This window comes from Esox lucius, chromosome 16 (genome assembly GCF_011004845.1).
Source record: "Esox lucius isolate fEsoLuc1 chromosome 16, fEsoLuc1.pri, whole genome shotgun sequence".
In the NCBI taxonomy this organism is placed as follows: domain Eukaryota; kingdom Metazoa; phylum Chordata; class Actinopteri; order Esociformes; family Esocidae; genus Esox; species Esox lucius.
The window spans coordinates 20,361,622-20,385,036 of NC_047584.1; the positions used below are offsets into that span (position 1 = coordinate 20,361,622).

General features: G+C 40.3%; 3 protein-coding genes across 10 annotated transcripts in view; 2 read left to right on the forward strand and 1 right to left on the reverse strand.

The window, feature by feature from the left end:
- Positions 1–76: 76 nt before the first annotated feature.
- On the forward strand, positions 77–2,417 carry adat3 (adenosine deaminase tRNA specific 3). The gene is made up of 2 exons (XM_010879805.5): positions 77–220; positions 403–2,417. The coding sequence occupies exon 2, from the start codon at positions 415–417 to the stop codon at positions 1,498–1,500; it is 1,086 nt and encodes a 361-aa protein (XP_010878107.2). The 5' UTR covers positions 77–220; positions 403–414; the 3' UTR covers positions 1,501–2,417.
- ormdl1 (ORMDL sphingolipid biosynthesis regulator 1) lies at positions 1,793–6,960 on the reverse strand. 2 transcript variants are annotated; one of them, XM_010879808.4, is made up of 4 exons: positions 6,852–6,960; positions 5,372–5,552; positions 3,073–3,224; positions 1,793–2,786 (listed from the first exon to the last, which is right to left on the reverse strand). In XM_010879808.4, the coding sequence occupies exons 2-4, from the start codon at positions 5,543–5,545 to the stop codon at positions 2,651–2,653; spliced, it is 462 nt and encodes a 153-aa protein (XP_010878110.1). In that variant the 5' UTR covers positions 5,546–5,552; positions 6,852–6,960; the 3' UTR covers positions 1,793–2,650. The 2 variants fall into 2 exon arrangements, with proteins under 2 accessions (XP_010878110.1, XP_010878109.1); XM_010879807.4 differs by having other exon boundaries at positions 6,844–6,955.
- Positions 5,584–23,415, forward strand: part of pms1 (PMS1 homolog 1, mismatch repair system component) — a 31,108-nt gene continuing 13,276 nt past the window's right edge. The window contains exons 1-13 of one of the 7 annotated variants that reach the window (XM_020054830.2): positions 5,584–6,599; positions 7,410–7,578; positions 8,764–8,946; positions 9,035–9,137; positions 9,261–9,424; positions 11,218–11,334; positions 16,656–16,778; positions 17,338–17,484; positions 17,999–18,801; positions 18,986–19,006; positions 20,863–20,901; positions 21,804–22,277; positions 23,241–23,371. In XM_020054830.2, coding sequence (XP_019910389.2) covers positions 7,447–7,578; positions 8,764–8,946; positions 9,035–9,137; positions 9,261–9,424; positions 11,218–11,334; positions 16,656–16,778; positions 17,338–17,484; positions 17,999–18,801; positions 18,986–19,006; positions 20,863–20,901; positions 21,804–22,277; positions 23,241–23,371 — 2,437 coding nt within the window. In that variant the 5' untranslated portion in view covers positions 5,584–6,599; positions 7,410–7,446. Of the gene's footprint in view, positions 6,600–7,054; positions 7,150–7,409; positions 7,579–8,763; positions 8,947–9,034; positions 9,138–9,260; positions 9,425–11,217; positions 11,335–16,655; positions 16,779–17,337; positions 17,485–17,829; positions 18,802–18,985; positions 19,007–20,862; positions 20,902–21,803; positions 22,278–23,240; positions 23,372–23,415 lie in introns of those variants that run through there. The other 6 variants (XM_010879809.4, XM_010879810.3, XM_020054831.2 and 3 more) reach the window with 6 other exon arrangements.

Below are 23,415 nucleotides of genomic sequence, written 5' to 3' on the forward strand. Positions count from 1 at the left end.
ATAATTTTTTTTGAATGTTGATGATATCAATGGAATTTTATTTTTATATTATTAACACCTCCTATGAATTTAGGATATAAAACCGTGGGTGGCTCTTAAAATGGATAGCCTTTGTTTCAAGGGGGATATTATATGCAGTCGACATCAACAAGAATGGAACACGAGGGCACTGATAGCAAATATATATGTCTCAGTGACCGATTGACAGGGATATCCATCTGTAAGTATCTGAGTGAAATATTTCTCCTTTTACACTTCTAACGAAATTAAATTCAACTATGAATAATACGGTACTCGGTAGAAATTTTGCTTTTAGTTCAACTGTCTGCTGTACGACATTCATTCTGTTTCTTTTCTGTTGTCGTAAACATATTGTGTGGTTTAAAATTCATGTTTTAACAGGAGTACTTTGAAATGGAGCCACTACCCAAACGCCGGAAAGAATCTGAGTGTGACATTGACTCCTGGGTTGCTTACCCCGTCTTGTCAAACGAACAGTCACTAGAAACTGAGCTAATTGAAGCGTTTGCAGCTCCCATCACCGACAAGAAAGAAACCTCTCGTTTGATAAAGGAGTTGTCTACAGTTTACCCGTTACCTGGGCTTCAGCACATCAAGAGAGTACGGGCACGCAAGGATAAGGGAAGCCCTCATCCCCTGGAGGTCATTGTGTGCCTTGTAAGCGATGCCCCAGACCTTGGCCACAGTAAAGGCATGCACATTTCTGATCTGTCATCTTCAGGTAGATTAAACTGTTTAGGTCTTGGGGACCCTTTCCTGGTCAAGATACCAGCATGTCCTCCTTTGACCAGGCCACAGTTTGAGCAAGCCAGCAAGCATTGGCCCACCTCCTTTCACGAGGACAAGCAGGTGACTGTGGCCCTGAAAGGTCAGCTTTTCTCCTCCTTCCAGAAATCCAAAATGCAGGAATACATGATGGTGGCCGTGGCTGCAGCCAGACAGGGATGGGAGAGAGGCATGGAAGGTGTTGGGGCTGTAGTTGTTGACCCAGAGGCAGAGAAGATCCTCGCTGTTGGTCATGACTGCCGAACAGGCGGCCACCCTCTTCATCACGCTGTCATGGTCTGCATTGACCTTGTGGCACGTGGGCAGGGTGGTGGCGCCTACACCTACGATAAGTACCCCGCCTGCCAGTTTGTTTTGCCTGTTTCCTCACCCTCTCAAAGAAAGGACATTCCTGTCTGTGGGATCCCGCGGGACCAGAACTGTACAGGGGAGAGTGGCCAGCCATACATTTGCACCGCGTATGACCTGTACGTCACCCGAGAACCATGTGTTATGTGTGCTATGGCATTAGTCCATTCCAGGATAGGCAGAGTGTTCTATGGAACAGCTTCTATCGATGGGGCGTTTGGAACCAAATTTAAAATCCATGCCAAAAAAGATCTGAATCACCGCTTTCAGGTTTTCCAAGGAGTCTTGGGCCAGCAGTGTGAGGAACTAAACAGGCTGGTGAACTTAGCCAAAATGAATTCCTAAAGTTTGACATATAAATCTAAATGGATATTCTCAGATATTAGACTAGGTAAACACTTAATGTGACTTTATCAAGTTGTGTGAGTTTACTTGGTATTTTGCTTTTGGATATATTTTAACGTTTTACTTATTTAAAGTTAAATGGAATAAAGCTTTTGCCATTGCGTGATATCACTTAAAAGCATTCATAGCTTATATTAACATTATCTTCCACTTTAGCTAGTGCATGTCAAAAAACAGTTCCCAGCCATTTACCACAAAGGATTTTACACAAGAGGCACATTAAGACAAATACTGCTTTTAAGGGCACAAACATTTTAATGATGTTAGGTACAAGGGCTAACAAAGCTCCAAGAATATCGTGGATAAGCCATGACCAAACAAAACAGGACTTGCTGCCTTGGTAATAGCATCCAGGATATATTTATATCCTAAACAAGTACAGCTACATGAATATAGGTAAAAAGGCATACCATAGACCGGTTTCAGTAAACACTTTCATCTGACAACACTTATCACAAATCCTCTGATCTTCACATAAGAATCAAGACATGAACCTATACATAGAACTATATACACTGAAAAACAATGCCTGCCCTATATGATTAACAATGAGAAATGATTCCTATACCATGGAAATCATGCAAAATAGGTACGTGTTTATGTTCTTTTCAGCAATGATATGATACACAAACTAATTGTCAAACAATGAACCATAGGCCCCTACTTTTATGAAGAAATCATCTTTAAAAATAAAATATTGGATATTTCCAAGGCTTCTGGTTATGAACAGAAAAGCACAGACGAGGAACCCCGTCTGTGTCACTGTGTGAAGTAAAGACAACAACAAAACGGAACAAACAAAAAAGCTCCACCTTTGAAACCTGGGCCAGCCCAAGTCTATGCAGATAAAAAAAAAATACAACATTAAATATTTACTTAAGTTAGTAATGCACATTGCATTATCTTCTCTCTTTCCAAGTCTCCCACTCTAGGTTAACCTGATGTATCTAAACAATGAGGGACAATAACACATACTGTACAAAAATGCTTAGTACACGCTCCGGTAGTACAGGGCACATAGAGTTAACTATTCATCTTATTGAGGCAATAGCTCCTTTGAGAGTTGGTTGTGCCACTACCCTCTAAACACTTAATACTTGTTGATGCCAAAGATTCGGACTCCGTGTAGTTGAGGCAGTTTGGGAATAAGCACGCTCAAAAGTGAGGCAGTGTTGATGACAAAATGTGTTGTGTCGTACTTCGTGTAGAAGCTTGCAAGAAAATATCTAGAGGAAAGGGAAAGAATAGAAAAGGTTAGCTAACGTATCAACAGAAAATGCCTTACAACAGTCAAATCGTTAGCTTTTACAGAGTCAGACTCAGATTAAGCCTATAGTCCTTCATTAAAACAATTGAGGACCTTTAGAAAATTGCTTTTATTCTAGGAATATGCTCAATCAATGTCCGGGAAACCAGTGATACTATGTTTAATTCTGCCCCTTGATTTTAAATACAACAGGGTTATCTAAAGCCAATGGACAGAAGTGCAACATCTTGACAGACGTGACATACAAAATGATTGGGGAGATAGTGAAGAATTTTCTGGAAGATGTGAACTGCACGCCATAGTCCAACTGTTCCCAATGTGTCAGGAGCCGGGCTTTGCCTTGGTCTGGGGTCTCAAACGGCGTGCCTTTAACTGCATGCATGAAGACATACATCCCCTGTTAAGACAGACAGGAAGTGAGTCCAAATTATGATGGTGAGACAGTCCACTCAAAGACCAGGCAAACAATCATCAGGTAACAAATGTTTTCAAGTCAGATTTAGGGTAGATCCTGCAGCCCAACTACACATCCTATTTATTCATACAGATTTTTCTTCATTTGATGAGGGAATGCCTCCTTAACCCTAGCTAGAGCTTTGACGGTATGTAATCCCTTTTTTATGATAAGCAGTGTGAAACATGCTTTTTGGTAGCAAGGTGACAAATCTGAAACACTCAAAACATGAAGCTTTAAATTTTATTCACTACTAGGTCATAAGTAAATTAGTAAGTTGTGGGTATTCACATAGCTTCTTTACAACATCAAGCACAGAGGATGTTGGGGGTCATTTCAATGAGATTGTTTATTAATAGAAGGTTGCAGAATCCCTAAAACCATAATTTACCAGCTGAACTTACAAACAAAAGACACAGGAAACTATGAGCAGCTCAGCTAAAATAGCAGGATATTGTGGCCTTTTAATGGCCTTCCTTATCGCTGTGATGCAGAAGAGTTTCCAATATGGTACAAATGTACACCTGAAGGGGGAATTCAAGCACTAGTTTTCACAGGTGAATGAAACCGTATTCCATATTTCTCACTTTTCCTTCAACATGTTCTTTCTGACCTTGAACTTATGGTGTATTCGTAACTACCTGAAATCCCGACACAAATGTGTTTCACCCCTTGACATGGCAATTACTAGTGACCTAGTCCATTTTCCTTCTGCTCTGACTTCTCCCACACGGAGACCATTGATGTCACCTAAAGAAACTACCTCTGACAGCATTACATTTTATGATAGGCACATGTTCAAGGAATCTACTTATCACACCATTTGCTCAACCACAAAGTTGAATCAAGGGCTGTGCGCTTGGAAGAGAGGGTATTCTCTGACCAACAACCACAACTGAGCTTGCAATTAACTCATTCACCACCAGGAGTTGCTCAATTACCAGAAGGTAAGGCAACACGGGTCTGTTATGACAAGGCCATAATTGGCAGGTTTTTATATAGACATTGAAATAAATTGATAAGAGCCAGTTAAATGAGTAATAGATTTCAATAATGGATTAGAAAAATACTAATTGTTTGGAATCAATTACATTTTTTGTAAGCGCTGGAGACAATATGGTAAACTGAAGCACATCAACTCTCTCAAAGTAAAGTTTATAAAAAGTGCCTTTATGCAGAATTTAAACTAAAGGGCCTTTTAACCTGTAGACAACATTGGTGCACAATGAAAGTTGCTCCAAATGAACCTTTGGACACTATCCAATCTAATGCAATAATTATAATTGTTTTCTTAAAATATTAACTGCCTTCATTGACTTTCACAGCACCTAATAACCATCATATTTAACGGTTTGTGCACAATGTATGCTGTGGCACACAATGTTATACCACTTAAATGCATTGTTTTAAATGTACCTTAATTAGCTTCCTTTAAACACAATCACATCTGTGTGGTTGTTGCTGATCACTGGAGCAATTAATCATATTTAATGTTTTACAGTTTTTATTGGCACAATGGCTAATTCAATCAGTACAGTAGTAACAGTTCAAACCTGACCCATGGTGCAATACTTGACGGTTGTGTTATCACAGTTCTGGCAATAGACCGGGTTATTTTTTTACCAATGTTTTTCTGTTGTCCATTAAGTCAACCCATTTCCCTACAAGTGCCTGGATTATTTTAGATCTTTCTCACCCCCCCCCCAACACTTCTCTATTCTGAAAGCATTTTACAGATAAAATTCACTGGTCACCCCCAGTGGGTGCTTGTGGATGAAAAACGTGTGCACGAAAAACGTGTGCACAGAAGGAACCAAGCCCGCAAAAAGTGAATACAAACTGCAAAGATGTCCGAAATGTATGCCTTTCCTATGCACATCAGCCCCTTTGTGAGTAATGTCATGCCATTGACCTTGTTTCTTTATTAAAAGGAATTCTACAAAGAACAATGAAAGACCAGTGCATTGAGGAAGCAGCAATTGTCTAGGGACCAACATCAAAGAGTTTACCATAACACAGCTGAAAATATAAAGAATAAACTGGCAAGTGTCAAGAGCTCAAAACGAATGCAGAGAATTAAAATTACTTACAAAATTGTGTATAACATTCGTAAGAGTCCACACAACAGGTACACTGAAGAAGGGTATGCTCAGAAGCACAATGTGAAGCATTCCAACACCGAGGGCATAGGTCAGCCAGATCCCTCGACTGTTCATGACACGAGTGTTGGGGTTCACCTCACTGTGTGCTACACCAACATTCATTTTGTTTCTGTGAAGAGGATTATGAGGACTGTTACTGTTGAATACACTTTATTCATTTGAAAACATACAAAAATGTGTCACTCAGAAAATAAGCCCACCAGGGAGTCATTTACAATAGGATTATAAAATACTTGCTGCTGCAATACACAGAGATCATAGGCTGCAGGTACAAGATAAATTATGAACATGAGCTGCTTGTATGTTTATGATTTTGTTTTTTCTTCAATGACTCCTGCAGTGATTTTCAACACGTCATGAGTATTTGGACTTTGCTTTCAGAACATTGCTTGGCTTGAGATTGAAAGTTTGACATTGCATCATATTCTCAGATTTCTAAAGCTCTTGAAAATGCAGATTCAAGCAAAAATAAATAACTCTCTGGGCAAGTATTTGCTTGATTAGCTGATGTGAATTAATTACGTTTTGCAACAGTAACCGTAAATAACCCAGACCGTTACCAACGTTTTGAAACGGCTAGTCTGAATAAATACACCCCAGGTATCTCAGCAGTTTCGAGAAAGCGTTTAACAGTTTCACTTTAAAATGACATCAAAGTTACTTTACAGTAATGTACTAAGAGGCGAATATATTCAAAATAAGTTGCAATAAAGATTTTCATTCACCAATAGAATGCCAAACACGTGTAATCGTTGAAGAAAATCTCTGCGTGCCAAGACATTGCTTGGTAGCAGTTAGCAGACCTATAAACAACTTTCAAAGCCTTTGATAAAAAGTTGGGTATTTACCAGGTTAACTAGTTGGACTCTGATACATAACTTAGAGTTTAGTCTAGAAAGCTAAACGTAAATTCAACAACAAAAAACATTGGACTTTCTATGTTAAGACTAAGAGAGATAGTTTGCACATCTTTAACTTATGTAATCATATTTCTAGCTAGCTGGTTAGCTTAGCTAAACTAGCTATCAAGCTTAACCATACAAGATTACTAATAATGTTTACATTATTTTCTTATTTTATTTTGTCCAGCTAATAATGATTCAGCTAGAAACTAACACCGTTAGCTGAAGTTCGTTGGCTAATAGGCAAGCTCCAGGTAATTATAACAAAGTAACTACAGCAGTACTATAGCTATGCATTAACAACACCAGTTGAATTGCTAACCAACGTTAACTTGCTAACGTTAGCTGGCTAGCTATTTTTGCCCATTTCAGTGACAAGATACGAATACCTAACGTAGGCTAACTTACTTAGCTAGCTAAGTCACAACGTTTGTATATTAATGGTGTAATTAAATACTTTTACGAATAGTCAACAGACAGATATACCCATATACTTACTGGAGTACCTTGTTATGAATCTGGTTTTAACGAAGCAGTATTAAACGGCAGAGGAAAGCCAGTCTCCTCTTCCCAGAAGTGCTGTAGTTGAGTGACCCTTTTCGCTAAAAGAATAGCAAGCTAACGCTAGATATCTGAGTTTCAAAGAAAAGTCGGAAGTACAGAGAATTGTCGGAAGTGATGGACTTTCCCAATAGCCAATCACAAGCCAGAGACGTGAAGGCGCAATTTTTTGCGCACGTGTATTTCCGTTGTTGTTGTCACCAGCTAGACACGAGGAGACAGCTATTACGAAAATATCAATATGTATGAACCTTGTCATTGCAAATAAATAGCGATATATTTATAATACCACCGCCTACCAGCGAGTCACTGGCAATTATAGTGTAATTTATAATGTAGTGTAAATGTGTTTATGAGTTCATGGGTACACGTTAGCTAAAAACCGGTTAGCTAGCCAAACCAGCTACTGTAACACTAACCAGCTTCAGTTAACCTTAGCCAGCCATCTAGCTAGTAACAATGTCGTGAGTGACAGCCTATTCACGTGTTTTTCCCTCTTGCAGGCGTCTGTAAACGGTAACGTCAACTAGCTGGTTAATCATGCGTCAGCTCCCTGCTGACACCGTGCGACTTCTGTCCAGCTCTCAGGTCATCACCTCTGTGGTAAACGTTGTGAAGGAACTGCTGGAGAATTCCTTGGATGCTGGTGCATTGAGGATCGACATTATACTGGTAAAATGTGTACTTCTTTACCCCCTTGTGTGTCCAGGGGAATACTTGAAATGAGCTCCTGGCGTGTTTTAATTTTCACGTTGTAAGGCACATACATTATCTGTTTTCTCTGCCCATACCAGCCTTACCTACCAGGTGTCCTGGTAGACCTGTCATAATGTAGTTACTGCACTCCAACTACTAATATTGTCAGAAATGCTTATTGTAATGGCAATCTTTTCTTGCTGTACCTTTAGCTTTACCATTCAGGACAGGTAGGAGTGAAGTTTTTGACGCAGACACACAAAGACCTTGCAGAGAATATTGCAATTGAAGTTGGTGGTGTTTTTTTTTGTTGTAGTAAATTGTACAAAACAAATGAACATACCGGTTGACTTATTCTCTTGACTCTAATCTGTGGTGGTCTGGTGAGAACTGTTTGCGCTCCTCCTACCTGTCTACTACTTCCTGTCACCTATGCCCCCTATATACAACCAAGTGTGCATCTAAATCACTGTCACCCGGTGTCCAAACAAAACAAAATAAAAGCCCAACAATAAGCATAAATGGCTCCTACACTTATATTGTACTCATGGCCATTTTATCTACATTCCTCAGATATCTTCCCATTTGGAGTGGGCTCAGCTCACCTGGTCACTGTGTGAACTTGTTTTTCTTGGCATGGGGGAATACTTGAGTTCACTCTCATCAGTGCACTCTTCACCCACATCAGAGCCATTTCTTAATGAGCTGTCAGCGATAATCTTTTCAGGCAGCACAGCTAGCCTCTGAGGACATAGTGAAACTTTTTTATTCGACTAATATTGCCAACTCTTCTCCTATATTGCCAAGAGAAACTCAGATCCACTTATCGAGAGAAAAATATTTTCCTGGATCTGTGATCACCACATGATCAATATCAAATGACCACCAAACATATATAGCCTGTCTATGAAGGAAGAAAGCTAATATTTAATTGAAACACAGTGTATTATTGTTTGTTGTATGTTCACCACCTCAAATTCCAAAACTGGATTAAAATATATAATAATGAGGAAAATCCACAAATTATTAAATATCCAGGTGATATAGGTGATAGTACAACACAAATCCAAATCAAAGCATTTCAGACATTTGAGGGACAACATTGAACCTAATTCCATTTCTTATTTGACTTCTCTTTGTTTTGTGTGTTTCATGACTTAGGAGAATTATGGTCTGGAACGAATTGAAATACGAGACAATGGCTTGGGCATCACAGCCACGGATGCTGCAGTGATGGCTGTAAAACACTACACATCAAAGATCTGCAGCCATGATGACCTGGAGCGCCTGGAAACATATGGGTTCAGAGGTGAAGCCCTGAGCTCCATTTGCGCTGTGGCTGAGGTCAGCTCTCTTTCGTGCTCAGTGTTCTTTGAAAAAGTAATGTGGTAATGAGCAGCTTTGATGGATCTACCCCATTTACACCTGCCAGGTAGCTGTCACAACAAAGACCGCAGAGGATGACGTTGGCACCCAGTACATGCTTGACCAAACAGGAAGAGTTGTCTCCCAGAAGCCCTCGCACCTTGGCCAAGGTTTGTCTTATTCTTTTTTTTACTTAGACAAAGGACACCATTCCTATACTTTATAATTGTATTTAAGATGTGTAGTTAACAGAATATTTTTATGGGTACACATGAGCTTTGATGTCTTTTCAGGTACCACAGTTTGTGCACTGAAGCTTTTTAAGAATCTCCCAGTGAGGAGGCAGTACTATGCTAACATAAAGAAGTGTAAGGAGGAATTCAAGAAGGTGCAGGACCTGCTCATGGCCTATGCCATTGTAAAACCAGAGCTCAGACTCACCCTCACTCACAACAAGGTATAACTTCATTCTTGCTATTTGTCTTTGCATACATTCATACTTCTTACCACAAGGTGTCCTCATCTGTCTGCAAATTAAGTGAAATGTATCCCTGCATACCATTCCTTTTAATTACTGTTTAAGTGTAATTAATGCTGACATTGATTTGATATTTGTGCCTTTGGGGCTTAAAAGAGAAATGAACCTTATTCTGTATCCATATGTCTTTATCTCATTGTCTCTTACACACTGTCACTGCTCTCATCTGTTAGAGTTTTATCAATGCCCTGTGTTTTTCAGAACTTGTGTTTTTAGCCAATCACACAACTCATTATCTATCACATTCTGCTACTGCCCTCTGCTATTTGTTTGAGCATTCTCAGTGACCTGGGACTTTCAAAACTAACCGACATTTGATAAGTTACTGTGTTTTTGACATACCACACAACGTTTTATTTTTTTACATTCATTGTAATTGCAAGTTTTCTAAGTATTGGGCACAGATGGGCATATTTATGGAGTGAGTTTTTCCACCATTTATCACAACTTTAGATGGGTGATGTTAAAGTTGTGCAGATGAAAGAATTATTGTAAAACACCTAGTAACATAGTGCTTATGCTGTCACTGCAGTATCTTGAGAATGCAAGTTGTTTTCATGCAGGTTCTCACTTATTTGCACACCAATGAGCCTTCCAAATTTGTGTGGGAATTTGACATGTTTATGCTGTGCAGGAATTCATTCAGTTCTTGCTTGGGCACGCTGTCCTGACTAAAGAGATGTTGTAGTGCCAGTGAAAAGATGCCCAGTTCCCATTACCTGAACTCACTCCCTCCCCTGGTCATATTTAGTGAACTGTGGATGCCTTTCAAGCTAAGTTATGAAAGGAAGTCTGGTAGATGAAGATTTAGAACACAGCTGGGCTGCCGCCTTAACCTCAGATTTGATTGTAGCTAGTGGCCACTCAGAATAAAACATTGGGGGTGAGGGTCAGAGGAGTTACCCCACTGTATACTTTTCATTAAAATCAGTCAGAGATCATGAAGTGAGGCGCGTGCCTGCATTTCATGGCATCAGCACTTTGGAGCTATATCCTGTATCCCAAACTTTGCACTTCGGCCTGTGTTGGGTTTCATGGCTTCTCCGAGTGCTGTTTACGCGAGTGATCCGTTTACAGTCACCAAATTGCATATTTCATGGCAGAGACGGGCGCTGCTGCGGACAGCATGCTTTCCGAAATCAACACCCTGGAGATGTACTCCCTGGTGGACACACCAACGACAGGCCCACCCGTGGGTGTGAACATATGTGTTCTCTTACTTCGGCCCTATTTTCCGTAAATACCCATCTAACCGGAATGAAGAGTCCAAGCCTTGTTGGAGGTTGCACTGTAAGATTTCATCAGCTTGTGGTCACCATGTATCTGCTTTCATGATGTAGTGTACAAGTGGGTTGAATGTATTCAGACAACATGCTGATTTCAGAATGGTGTGAAGTAGTGACAGTTTTACGAGGTCCAAGATGGTAGTAGAGACCCGCGGATTCAGTAGAACTGCTCTTCCTCTATGTGCATTGACAAACACATCTGGTTCTCTAGCCTTCCCGAATCCCATAGTCTGGTTCAGACTTTTGTAATGCAATTGACATACCGAGAACCCCACACCTGAGTTCTTTTCCTGCCTCCATACAGGTAAGAGAAGTGCTACAGGAAAGGTTTCTATATGTGCTCTGAGTTGGCTCTCTCGATTGTGAGATCCGGCACGTGGTCTTTTTTTAGGCAGACTGAAAATAAGTGTCTGCGTGTTGTTCTAGGTTGTGGTGTGGCAGAAGGCCAAGGTGTCCGATCACAGGATGGCTCTCATGGCTACGCTGGGGCCCAACGCTGTAGCCCATCTGCTTCCCGTCCACCATCAACAGGAACAACCAGAGGTCAGTGAACGACTAGCGCCAGCATCACACTTATCAGCCTGGCCCAGAAAAAAGTCACTGAGTAACTGAAGAAAATGCAATGTATCAATGCTTGATAAAAAAGGACATTTTATTTTTATTCTAGAATACAGCACAGACGGTACATTGGTTTTGATTTAACCTTCTTTTCATTGGCAATTTAGTGCCATCTGATCAAGCACAGCTACACATTTGTGACAGTCTCAATCTTTAGTTCAATACCTCGGTCTTGATGCATGCAAGCAGGCATATCTTCTTGGAGTTGTCCACACAAGCCTTGACATTGCTGGTCTTGCATTACTGTCCCCTCCTGTTATGATTCTGGTTTCTACAGTAATGTTTAAAGTATATAACATAAATAGTATAATAAATGAGTTTGTACTGAAATTATCTGTCAAGAATCAAAATGACAAAGGGATTATTTTGTGTGTATAATTGGTACCATCCTGAAACATTCAGAGCTCAGAATATTCCTCCACGGGAAACACTTCCAGGACTAGAGCCCCAAAAACCCATGTCTTTTGATGTTCCTGTTGCCCAGTTGATAATGAATCCAACAATTTCCTCAAACCGAACCCAAACTATTCTTAAACTATACCAAAATAATTGCAAAGATAAATGTAGCTGATGACAATGTGTGATTATGGTTTTGAACTGTGGTGGTTTAATAAAAGTTTTTTTTTTTTAGACTACAGTATCAACTAGATGTTCATTTCAAAAGCAATATCCAAAGTGCTAAAGTACAGGGCCAAAACAACATAATGTTACACACAAATACTTTTAGACCTCATTGCGTACTTTACCGAAAACTGTCTGTTTTTGTGTTGTACAATCAATGTCCTGGACTTATAGATCTCCTCAGAACCAAGATTGACATTATTAGACATTACTTCATAATAGACATCATAATGATTATTAAACTGCCCTAAAAGTTTTAAATGAGTGGTGTGAGTGAGTCAGGGAGCACTGTATGACGCAAGTGGAAGAGGCAATGGTGAAACAATATACCAAGAGTACTCGACTACTCTTCCAGAAGATCCTGTCAGACACATTTCCTAATTGGCAAAGGTCTGGATACATTTTGTTAACCCTCTCTTGTTGGAGGTAAGAACATTTAGCAGTATAATTTATTTATGCCGATTACACGATACCAGAGAGACTTAAATTAATGTGGCCCCTCCAGGATTTGAGTTCCATAGCCATGGACAGGTAATCTGTAATGATAACTAACATTTTTATGACTGAATAACAGGCCTAACTAGTTGGGATGCACACAATATGCCAACAACAATATTTTTTGTACATGGCTGTTCTTCTTGAATATTATTCAGATGAAAGAACAGACATTTGTCAAATACACTGGTCAAAAAAATGAAGGGAACACTTAAATCACACATCAGGTCTCGATGAAGGAAATGTATTAAAGATGAAAATCTGTACATTGTATAATTTGTTGAGAACAAAATGACGTAACATCAGTCAATGGAAACCAAAATAAACAACCGATTGAGGGCTGGATTGAAACACAAACTGAAAATCAAAGTAAACAATTGAAATCTCCTCCTAGTAGGTCTAGGAGGAGATTTCAATTGTTTACTTTGATTATCAGGGCATCAGTGAACTCCTGGACAGACTGTGGCGCTACTTGGCAGCATCAGATGTACCAATACATAACATCCCAGAAGTTCTCAATTGGATTTAGGTCTGGGGATCGTGAGGGCCATTGGCATCAATGCCTTCGTCATCCAGGAACTGCCTACACACTCTGGCCACATGAGGCCAGGCAATGTCCTGCACCAGGGGGAACCCAGGGCCCGCTGCACCAGCATAAGGTCTGAAGATGGGTCTGAGGATTTCATTCCGGTACCTAATGGCTGTCAGGGTACCGTTAGCTACCACCTGGCCTCCCCAAACCATCACTGCCACACTGGTCATGCTGGATGATGTTGCGGGCAGCGTAACGTTCACCACGGCATCTCCAGACTCTTTCACGTCTGTCACGTGCTCAGTTTGAAACTGCTCTCATCTGCACAGTGCCTTATCTGCTGCACGGTGCCTGATCTGTGAGCCCAGGTCCCACTAGAAGACGTCAGGCCTCACCCTCACGGAGACTGACAGTTTGATCAGAAACATGCACACCAGTATCCTGCTGAAGGTTGTTTTGTAGGGCTCTGGCAGTGCTCCTCCTATTCCTCCTCGCACAAATGTGCAGATACCGGTCCTGCTGCTCGGTTGATGCCCTTCTACAGCCTGTCCAGCTCCCCTCGTTGTAACGGCATGCCTCCTGGTATCTCCTCCATGCTCTTGAGACTGTACTGGGAGACACACACAAACCTTCTTGCGATGGCCCGCCTCATGCTACCAGTAGTGACAAAGACATTAGCGAAACGCAAAACTAGAAGAGAATCAGTCAGGAAGGGTAAGGAGAGAGCAATTGTCTGTGGCTGCCACCTGCAAACCCATTCCCTTTTTGGGGGTTGTCTTGTTGTTGCCTCTCCTGTGCACCTGTTGTCACTTTCATTTACAACAAAATAGGTGATATTGATTCACAATCGATTATGCTTCCTAACTGGATAGTTTGATATCCCTGAAGTTTAATTGACTTGGTGTTATACTGTGATTATTACATATTCCCGTAATGTTTTTGAGCCATGTATTCTAAAGCAGTCCTGAAGATGACTAGTTGTTATGTTTGTTTTACCATTATTTATTTGTTTTACCTGAACTTTTACATTACTCTGGATTGTGTCCGCTGTGAAACAAATGGTTTCAGCTGCAATGCAAACAGGTTCATCTTTGTGTATGAGACCGACTTGACTGCAAATGAAAAACTCAAGGGAAATAATTGACAGCTTGTAAAATGGCTGCACCAAGAACGCCTGATTTCAAGCCAGTATGACGTTGGTTGGCTGTTAGGCAGCTATCTCTAGGCCTTTTTTTTGTTTCTGTGAGAGATTTGCTTTGCTTCTGGTAATTGAGTTGGCTGTGGATCATTAACGGTTTTGCTTGGTCACGGTAGGTGTTGTGTGGCTGCTACCTGCCGTGCGTCTCTAGGCTAATGTGGCCTGACAGATTATGGAGCACAAGTCCCATTCCCCTGTTTCCTTGTTGTTATTTTGCAGCAGGACCCCTGGAGCCCAGTTATGAGAAGGGACCTTGGCCTTTGTCCTCTACTCCCTGTAGCAATAAAAGAACACTTATTGCCTCCCCTTTCTTGGGCCGAAGCTTAGCGATCACGGAATCCAGTTCAAAAATTCCAACCACACAAATTCTGGCAAGTTGTTGTAGGTGCCATGTCCTTTTTGGAACAAAATGAGACACTCATTTTGGCAACGTGACAAAACACAACCATGCCCTTTGAGGCATAGTTGCCGTTGGTGTTCTCATAACCTGACATAATGAGCAGATAATGAGCACAACTGAAGGCAACCACATGTACGCACAAAACCTCTAAACGCATTGCATCGATGAACTGGATTATCATTCTGTTTAGAAGTTAAGAGAAGTGTGGCATTGATCATTAAAATTAATGATGTTTCACTCAGAAAAATGTGTGTGGCTGGAACTACCATTTACCATTTGTTGGGATAGTGTGTTGTTTTATGGTACCACTGCCAAAGCAATTACTTTAACTCAGATGTATCTACTATACATCTGAGTTAAGTCATTGCTTTGCAGTACTTCCTCTCTTGCCTGTTTGTTTTTTATTTTTTTAGTAATCCAGCAGACACTCTTATCCAGGGGGACTTACAGGTACAGGGTTAACTGTCTTGTTCAAGGTCAAAATATTTTTCAGTGATCTTGCAACCTTTTTGGTCAGCCATGAATGTTTTGGAGCACATAACTGTCTAGCACTGATATTTTAAAATTGATGTACAGTAGGTTTAGTTCATGAAAATCATTAAATTGATAAGAAAATATTGTATCAAGCCATTTATTATCTCTCAAAAATCCTCTGAATGTCCTGTTGACCCGTCCATTTACTTTATGCAGTGAGAGGTCTGCTAAAATAATCAGTCATTAGCCAGGGGCAGATGATCACTCATCATGTAGGACACAAAGCCAAGATGTGCTGTAGTTCCGGGCTCAAGGGTGTGACATGTGGAGATGTGTGCAGACGGACTAGGGAATACAGCCTGGCCTACTGTTCAGGTTACCTGAGAAAGAATCTTAAAACCTTGCATCAATTCTAGGACCTCTGTTTTGCAGATTTAGGTAGGCTGTCTTACAGATTTCACCATCCTCAGATAGATGGCTTCTGCTTGCTTTTGTATATTTTCTCTTATATTTTTGGTGCCTATTATTTTTCTGAATTGAGTTAATTAATCATCTCAGGCAACATAATAGTTTTTTTTTACCTATTAATGTATTAATCATCCTGGACAAATGGAGGGTTTTCAAGAAACTTTGCTGTAAAATGTGTCAGTGAGTATCTGCACTGAACCTAGGTCAGATTTGCTCTGCTGTTTTTCTAATTACCAGAACGAGGTCCTTTGGCAATGAACACTGGTGCCAATGAGGGCCAGATGCCTCTACATGATTCAGCCTGCAATAATAGGGCTCATTCATGGCCAGGCAATCAGCGGGCAGTTCAGGATCACGTGTGTCACAGTAATTGACAATTGTTGTAATAGCAAAGTATTATACCTAATGTACACGATTATTATGAAGAACTGAATCCCAGTAATTACAGAGTTTGTTAAAACTTGAGTTCTATAGACTGATGCTCAGCAGCCGCGAAGCTTGTTAATTTAGCATTGTTCGCCTGAGTCATGCATGCTGTACACTGGCTAATTAAATAATTTTGAGCTCTTTCTCTTTTTGCAAACATTTATTTATTTTTTAGGCTGCTAAAATAAACTAATTTCTTAATGTAGAATTGGCAACAGCAGTTAGACATAACAACGTACTGTAATTGTCCAAAGAGTTTTCGAGTGTAAACATCTTGCGAACCTTTAAGGATCTGACATTATTTGTTAATATTCATTGTTTTACTCACAAAGTACCGGACAGGATTTTGTTCAAAGATGATTTGAATGTGAAATTGTCACCCGTTAGTGTTTTGGTCTGTTTACATGGTAAGCTAATTAAACAAGGCACAATTTAAATGAATATTGTTGTAAAGGCTGCTAAATGTTTTTTACGGCTACATTACATTTTTAACAACGGGTAGCTTTGAAGAATTGTCCCATTTGCTTGCTAATCCAGAGGGATCAAAAGGCATTTAAAAAATATATATAATTTTGTTTTTCTTTGATTCATTTTTCCTCAGTTATTATGTTGTTATTATATTTTTTCTACAGATTCTGATAGATGGATTCTTTCCCAAACCTGGTATGGATTGCTCTTTAGCAAGCTCCAGTAACCCTGATAAAACATTTATCTTTGTGAATGAGCGACCTGTCCACCAGAAAGATGTCCTGAAGGTAAACAAATGCTTTTTGTGTTAATGAAATGTGTTTCAGATGTTTGTTGTGGTTTAGGTATAGATTATTATGTAGCCAGTATGAAAGTAAATGAGAACATTGTATACACAAGCACTTTTAAAGCACTGTCAATTCATTCAAAGCAGTTTTTCTCTTCCTGTAGTTGTGTAAATGGTTTAGTCACCCTTCACCCTATTTGTACAAAGAAGTCAGACCACATTCATAATTAGATGTTTGGTTATTACAAGCAAAAACAGTATTATGTTTTGATCAAAATATTAAAAATAAATATTTTGCTTCTTCAGCTGGAAGACAAGCATGCATTGCATGTATATAAATGCCTATTTATATACTCTATAGAACCCCCTGCTACTATGCAATCTTTTATTGACCATGGCTCCCCATAAAAAGAGATGAACAACTCAATATAACTTCCCTGGTTCAATAAATGATGAATAAATACAATCATTCTGTTGTTTAAATGCTGCAACAGTGTAACTTTCAAGCATTGACCATGCACCTGCAGTTTTCATTAGTTCTTTCTCTGCTTGACCATCAGCTGGTGCGGCAGCACTACCTGGCTCAGTACCCGGCAGACTCTGCCCGCAGCCGTTATCCCATTATGATGCTCAACATCGCTGTTCCCGTATCCTCTGTAGATGTAAACTTAACCCCCGACAAGACCCAGATTCTGTTCCACAACAAGGTGCTGTTCTTTGGATTCCTAATTTCCTCACAGACAGATTTGTGTTTTAAATTATTGGTGCTTTGGGTAAAATATTTAAGAACAAAAGGGACGCAGAATATATGGTTGAAAAATTCTTAAAGATGTGCAGTGGCTGCAGAACCAGTTACAGGTCAATGTTGCTCTTTCAGCTTTGTGACAGATTCAACTGCAAATACGCAACGCAAGATCTTTTAGCAGATGTGTGATTTCTGTATCGAAAGAATCAATTTATATGCTTTAGCTTGGAAACTGTCTATTTGTTCAGTAGTCTTAAGATATCTACTCAAAATGATTTAAACAATAAGTTGGAATTCTATTTTGTAGCCACCACCACTTGAAATAGGAGGAGCTGACCAGTGCTGAAATTAGCCGCAGAAGCTAAATGAACAACTGGGTTGAACAGCCCACTGACTGTAAAAAGATAAGGGAGAAGTGAATAGCATGGTCCTGAGTGTGTTGTGCTGTGCGTCTCACTGGACACTGTTCCTCTCAGGAGGAAGTGCTGGCTGCAGTGGAAACGCTGCTGGTTTCCCTCTATGGGTCTGGGTCTTCTGCTGAGGTTCCACCAGTGACTGGAAAAGATGATAGCTTGTGTGCTGGCCCATCATCACTGGGGGACAGTATGGGAAACACTGAGGTAGAAGGCCTTACGGACCATAGTGTCAATGAGGTCATTGACCGCACTTCTGACCGCAGTGACGGCGATCCATCCAGGGTGGTGGCTGATGACCAGACCGCAAATACCAGCTCTTCATCTTCATCTGAGGACTGGATAATCAACCAAATCCCAGGCGACTTTGGCCTGACCTTTCCACTTCTGGCTGATGATATGCCTGTGACCTGCGATGGGATAACAGACCTAGGCCCAGCCAAAGGCAAGGAGATACTTGACCAGCACCAAAAAGGCCCTGACAAAGGCAAAGATGCCAGTCAGTTAACAGCAGCGAGCTGGAGTCGAGGCACAGCTCTGACACACCCCTCCACAGGAGAGCCATTGCAGCCTGTCAAGCTCCACCTGCCCGCTGGAGACAACAGTGGTCATGACCTGGTTGAGGCCACAGGTCCGCTTATCTCTGGTAAAAAAGTGTCAAACACTATAACAGAGAATCCTGCAGCACTGACTGCCTTCGACCTCATCAGTAACCGTGCCATAAGGACCCCCCTGTCTCCCGCCGCACTGTTTGAGAAGGAGACCTGGGCAGAGGTTCTCCGAGAGAAGCCCACAGCCAGCCTCCAGGACATCACTGCTGCCGTGCAGGAGAGATGGAAAAACCTGGGGGAGGAGGACCGAAAGAAGTGAGTTTCCAGACATTACCTTCGAAGCAGTTGTTTCCATTTGTTATTATTAGCTAGACAAAAAAGAGAATGATTGACCTGTCACTTGCATGTGTAAAATATTGCCCTGGAAATTTTGCTTGGCGTATTCATGTTGCTACCCAGACAGAGAATTGTTTATATGAGCTATGTTTATATTTTCCAGACAACTGCATCTGATTACCAGGTTAGATGGTCAATATTTTCCACTGTAAAACAGGTATTCTGCATTATGAATATGTTTTTTTTTCAATATCCCCATGCACCTTCAGCACTTAAAGATAATTTCACACAAAATTTAAGTAACTTATATACAATTAACATTCTGGAAGACTATTGTTACAAGTTATTTGCTCAGTAACACACCCTCTCCTCTGTCTCACCAGTCTGGTCAGCATGTTCTTAATCAAGAAGTTGTCAGGAAGATATTTCTGGTTGTCGGCAAGAACATTAGATGGGCAATGAATCACACCATTTAGAAAAAATACAGTGAGAAAACAACAAATATTTAGCAAATTGTACGTTTTGTACCCCTAGTTAAATTGCTATGTATTCCACAAATGAGAGGATATGGTTGTAAATGGTATCTAAACAGCCCAGTGTGCCATAATGGTCTGTGTGACTAATGATTCAGCACGAGAACGGTGACTCACTTTTATATTTTCCTAATAGAGAAGTATTTTTTAAAACGGACATATCAAAGATAAGAAATGCATGTCACACTGCCATTAGGAACTTCTAACAACATCCAGATGCATGTTCACAGGCCAGCAAAAACTATCATAAACTGATTTATCTTCTGATCTCCACTGAGACCGACAAACTCTACCGTCATCATGCAATAACATCATTACCGTCTACTGAGCACCCCACCCAATTATCGAAGATTACTGCATACCAATTTAAAGTAACTGGAAGGAAAGAAAAGTATATCAGCATTAGCCTACGAGTGGAACTTATGTAAGGTATGGACGAGTGTATGGAAAAAGACATCTGTTTAAAATCCCTCCTTGTGTTACTGCTGTCTTAAACATGAAATAAGACGAGGCAAATATTTGGCTCCTTTCGACAGCACTGTTAAGTGGCACGCCACTTCTAGGAATTGGTATCCCTCTCACATGAACTCTTGTAACAAAGGTCAGTTGCATGTGTGGATGTGGTACCATGAGCCCCAAGGATTATTTACATGGACGTGCATGGGAGTGCAACTTAGCAGATCCCTCTTTGACTTCACGTAGCACCTACAATGTTTTGTTCGTAGTGAGTAGAATTTGATACTTCAGTAGAAACAGGACAGAACAAAAACCTGTCATCCAGCTCCAACGTGTAGACCTGCTCCCACTTCATAATCTTTGAGCTAGAGAAGCAGTGACCTTCTATTTCATGGTCTATTTGATTCTCTCATGTGAAATCCAGGCTCTAAATGCCAACATTGTATTACGTAATAATGGAGTAGCTTTTAACATTGAGTAGTGTCTCGTGAACCTCTGTAGCCTGCCTGGAGTTTTGCTTTTCCCATGTATGCACTTAACTGCACACCTAAAACCTGGATGGAATGCAAAAACACGCATCTATGGAGACTTAAGTTGTATTACCACCTAATACCAATGCAGGTTTTTTTCAAATGTAATTTAGTTGGTGGACCTAACCTCTAGGATAGAGCAGCAGCCTACCTGTGATTGGATCTCATTGCCTTCTGACGAAAGGTTTAGCGCATAAACAACAATAATTGGTTGTTGTAGTGTTTTACAATCTACATTATTGGCCTAGTCACTTTCAAGAGATTCAGCATTTTCTTGGTCAACTGAGCGTCCCACAAATCTTTCTTCTTAGCCATACACATCAATAATACTGGCTGCTTTTCTCAAAGTTGTTCCTCTGTCAACAGTAATTTGCACATTTAGAATTTGGTCATTTCCTTTTAAATTATTGCAGTCTATTACCCTAGACTGGACTGTTTTCTTTCGTTCTTGCAACTTTTTTTATTAGAAATTATAAAATTAAATAAGGAATTGGTCCTTTATTTGTCAATCTATTTAACAGACTTAATGTGGAAAGTGCCAAGCAGATGCCATACAGAAGGTACGTGTTTGGGTAGGCTATATGTTTTGAATGGATGGGGTTCATGGAACTAAATGCTTATTTCAGTCGAGTAAACCAAAGTCTTATCATGCTTACAAACAAACAGTAGCTATTGCTTTCAAGCATGTTATAGCTACTATAGGCTGACCCCTTGGCCTTGAGGTAATTCACAAGCAAGCCTCTGTATTTACTGATGCTAGTAAAGCTGAACACAATGCCACTAATGTTAATTGGCAGGAGTGTGGAACAACTCCAAGTGGAAGGTCAAGACTGGATATTTTAACAGCCCCCCACTTCCATTTCAAGTAATTCACTCCCTACCCCATCTGGCTACTGGTACCAGATGTTTTTTATCTTGCCGGTTTCTGTAAATGTTTTATGCTATGATTTACTACATGTCCCTGGGAGCCAGTTAGATTCACTAGAGTAAATTGATTCAAAGTCCCATATGTGAATTTGGGATATTTAATTAGTCACAACTAATGGCCCCTTCAATGAACCTATTTCCATCATGCCCGAAGAGTAGCCCTAATTGGTACTAAATGCTTAAGTCAGAAGGGCTTGTTGTAAAATATTAGGACTTTCCAACAAATAATAAGCTGAGCTTGCAAACAGATATCCAGTGAAATTAAAGTACATTTCTGAGATTTTTCCAATATTTGTGAATTTTTTTCTTCTTCTCAGATGGCCATTTTAAAAGGGTTTGCATGTGTTACATGAAAAAATCACTAATCGAAAATGTGCAAATATCCTGGATTTTTGTTGTTGTTGAATACTTATTTTGACACGTTAAAGATGTTTAAATCCTGAATGTGATTGTTATGTCTATAGAGACCTTGAGTGAAAGACCATTATGGTAAAATAATGTTGATGTGAAACATGTTTATTTTTGGTCCTTGCAGATATGATGATAAGGCAAAGAAACACCTGGAACGCTATGACCTACAGACCAAGCTGGCCTCTGATCGAGGTGTGAGAGAGCCCGAGAGGCGTCTAAGTATGGGTTCCCCGCTGAGTCGGCCCCAAGGTCAGAAACGCAAGGTCCTACTTTCCAACCAACCCATCCTGGACAAGCTCTTCTCCCAACCCCAAAAGAAGAGGAGCCCCGGCTCCAAGCCATCACAACCCTTACCATTCAGTGTGGTTGCCCTCAGACAGCGGCTTCATCACCTCAAGTCCCAGAGCAGCCCAAGACCTAGGGGATTGCGGCTTGTAAACCGCTTGGCCTCTCAAAGCGCCTGGGTCGTTTTATGCGATAGAAAGCTCATGTTGTTAAATCCATTTCGGGTAGAGGAGGCCTTGCTGTTTAAGAGACTTCTGGAGAATAATATACTTCCAGCAGTGAGCCTGCAGAACCCTATACAGTTAACAGATGGGTAACATTCTTTATATTACTCAGATTTCTCACTAAACATTAAATGTGAACATTGACAAAATCTTCTGAGCTCATAAGTTCAGAGTAATTTCATAATGCATTCTATAGTCCATGGAACGCCCCTCACATTGAACTCAAAGTATTTGGACAGTGATATTTTTGTCTGTATTCCAGCACTATGGAATACATTATAATTATTCATTGACAATGGAGTTAAAATGTGAACTGTCAACCTGTCATGAGGGATTTTCATCCATATCTAATGAACCATTTAGAAATGACAGCACATTTTGCATATAGGACCAACTTTTAGAGTGCCAAAGATATTTGGACAGATTAACATTATATATATTAAAGTAGTCATGTTTAGTCCCTGGTCACATATCCTGTGCATGTAGTTATTTCCTGAAGCCTGCGACCCACAGACATTGCCAGACACCGAGTATCTTCCCTGGTGATGCTTTGCCAGGCCTGTACTGCAGCCATCTTCAGATCTTGCTTGTTTTGGGGACCTTTTTGTCTTTAATTCTTTTTGGCCTGAAAAATTCTATGGTAGCTTTGACGGTGCATTTTGAGGGACATGATCTTTCTGCATGATGAAATGCTTGTCAGTGACGCATTTGGTTGTATATGATCAGTCAAAATGTTTCTGTACTAAGAATTTATTCTACTGCTACAGTCAACAGTTACGTCATCAGTGAATGCAAGTGAGGCAGTTTCAGTGGCAGCCATACATGCCCACAACATAACACTTCATCATATTTTATTGATGCTGTGGTCTTTCAGTTATTTTATTTCTTAGGTGAGAACTGTCCCAATACTTTTGGAGTTCACTGTACTTCCCAGTTACACATTTGTGTTTAATTTATCTACGCCTAAATAACTGAGTAAAATCGACATTAATTAAAACATTTGGGGGATACCAGGAACTGGTATTTTTTGTTAACATGTACTTATTTTTTAGTGTCCTAGGAGGTTCTGAGTATACTCAGACTCTCTGTAACATTGAGGAGAGAAGTCATGAGCTGAGTGGAGCGGCCTTCTTCTCAGATCCCAGGCTTGTGGCCAACGGGTTTCAAATCAAACTCACTCCAGGTAGAGTACAATATTTAATAAATATATTGTTTACAAAATATGTG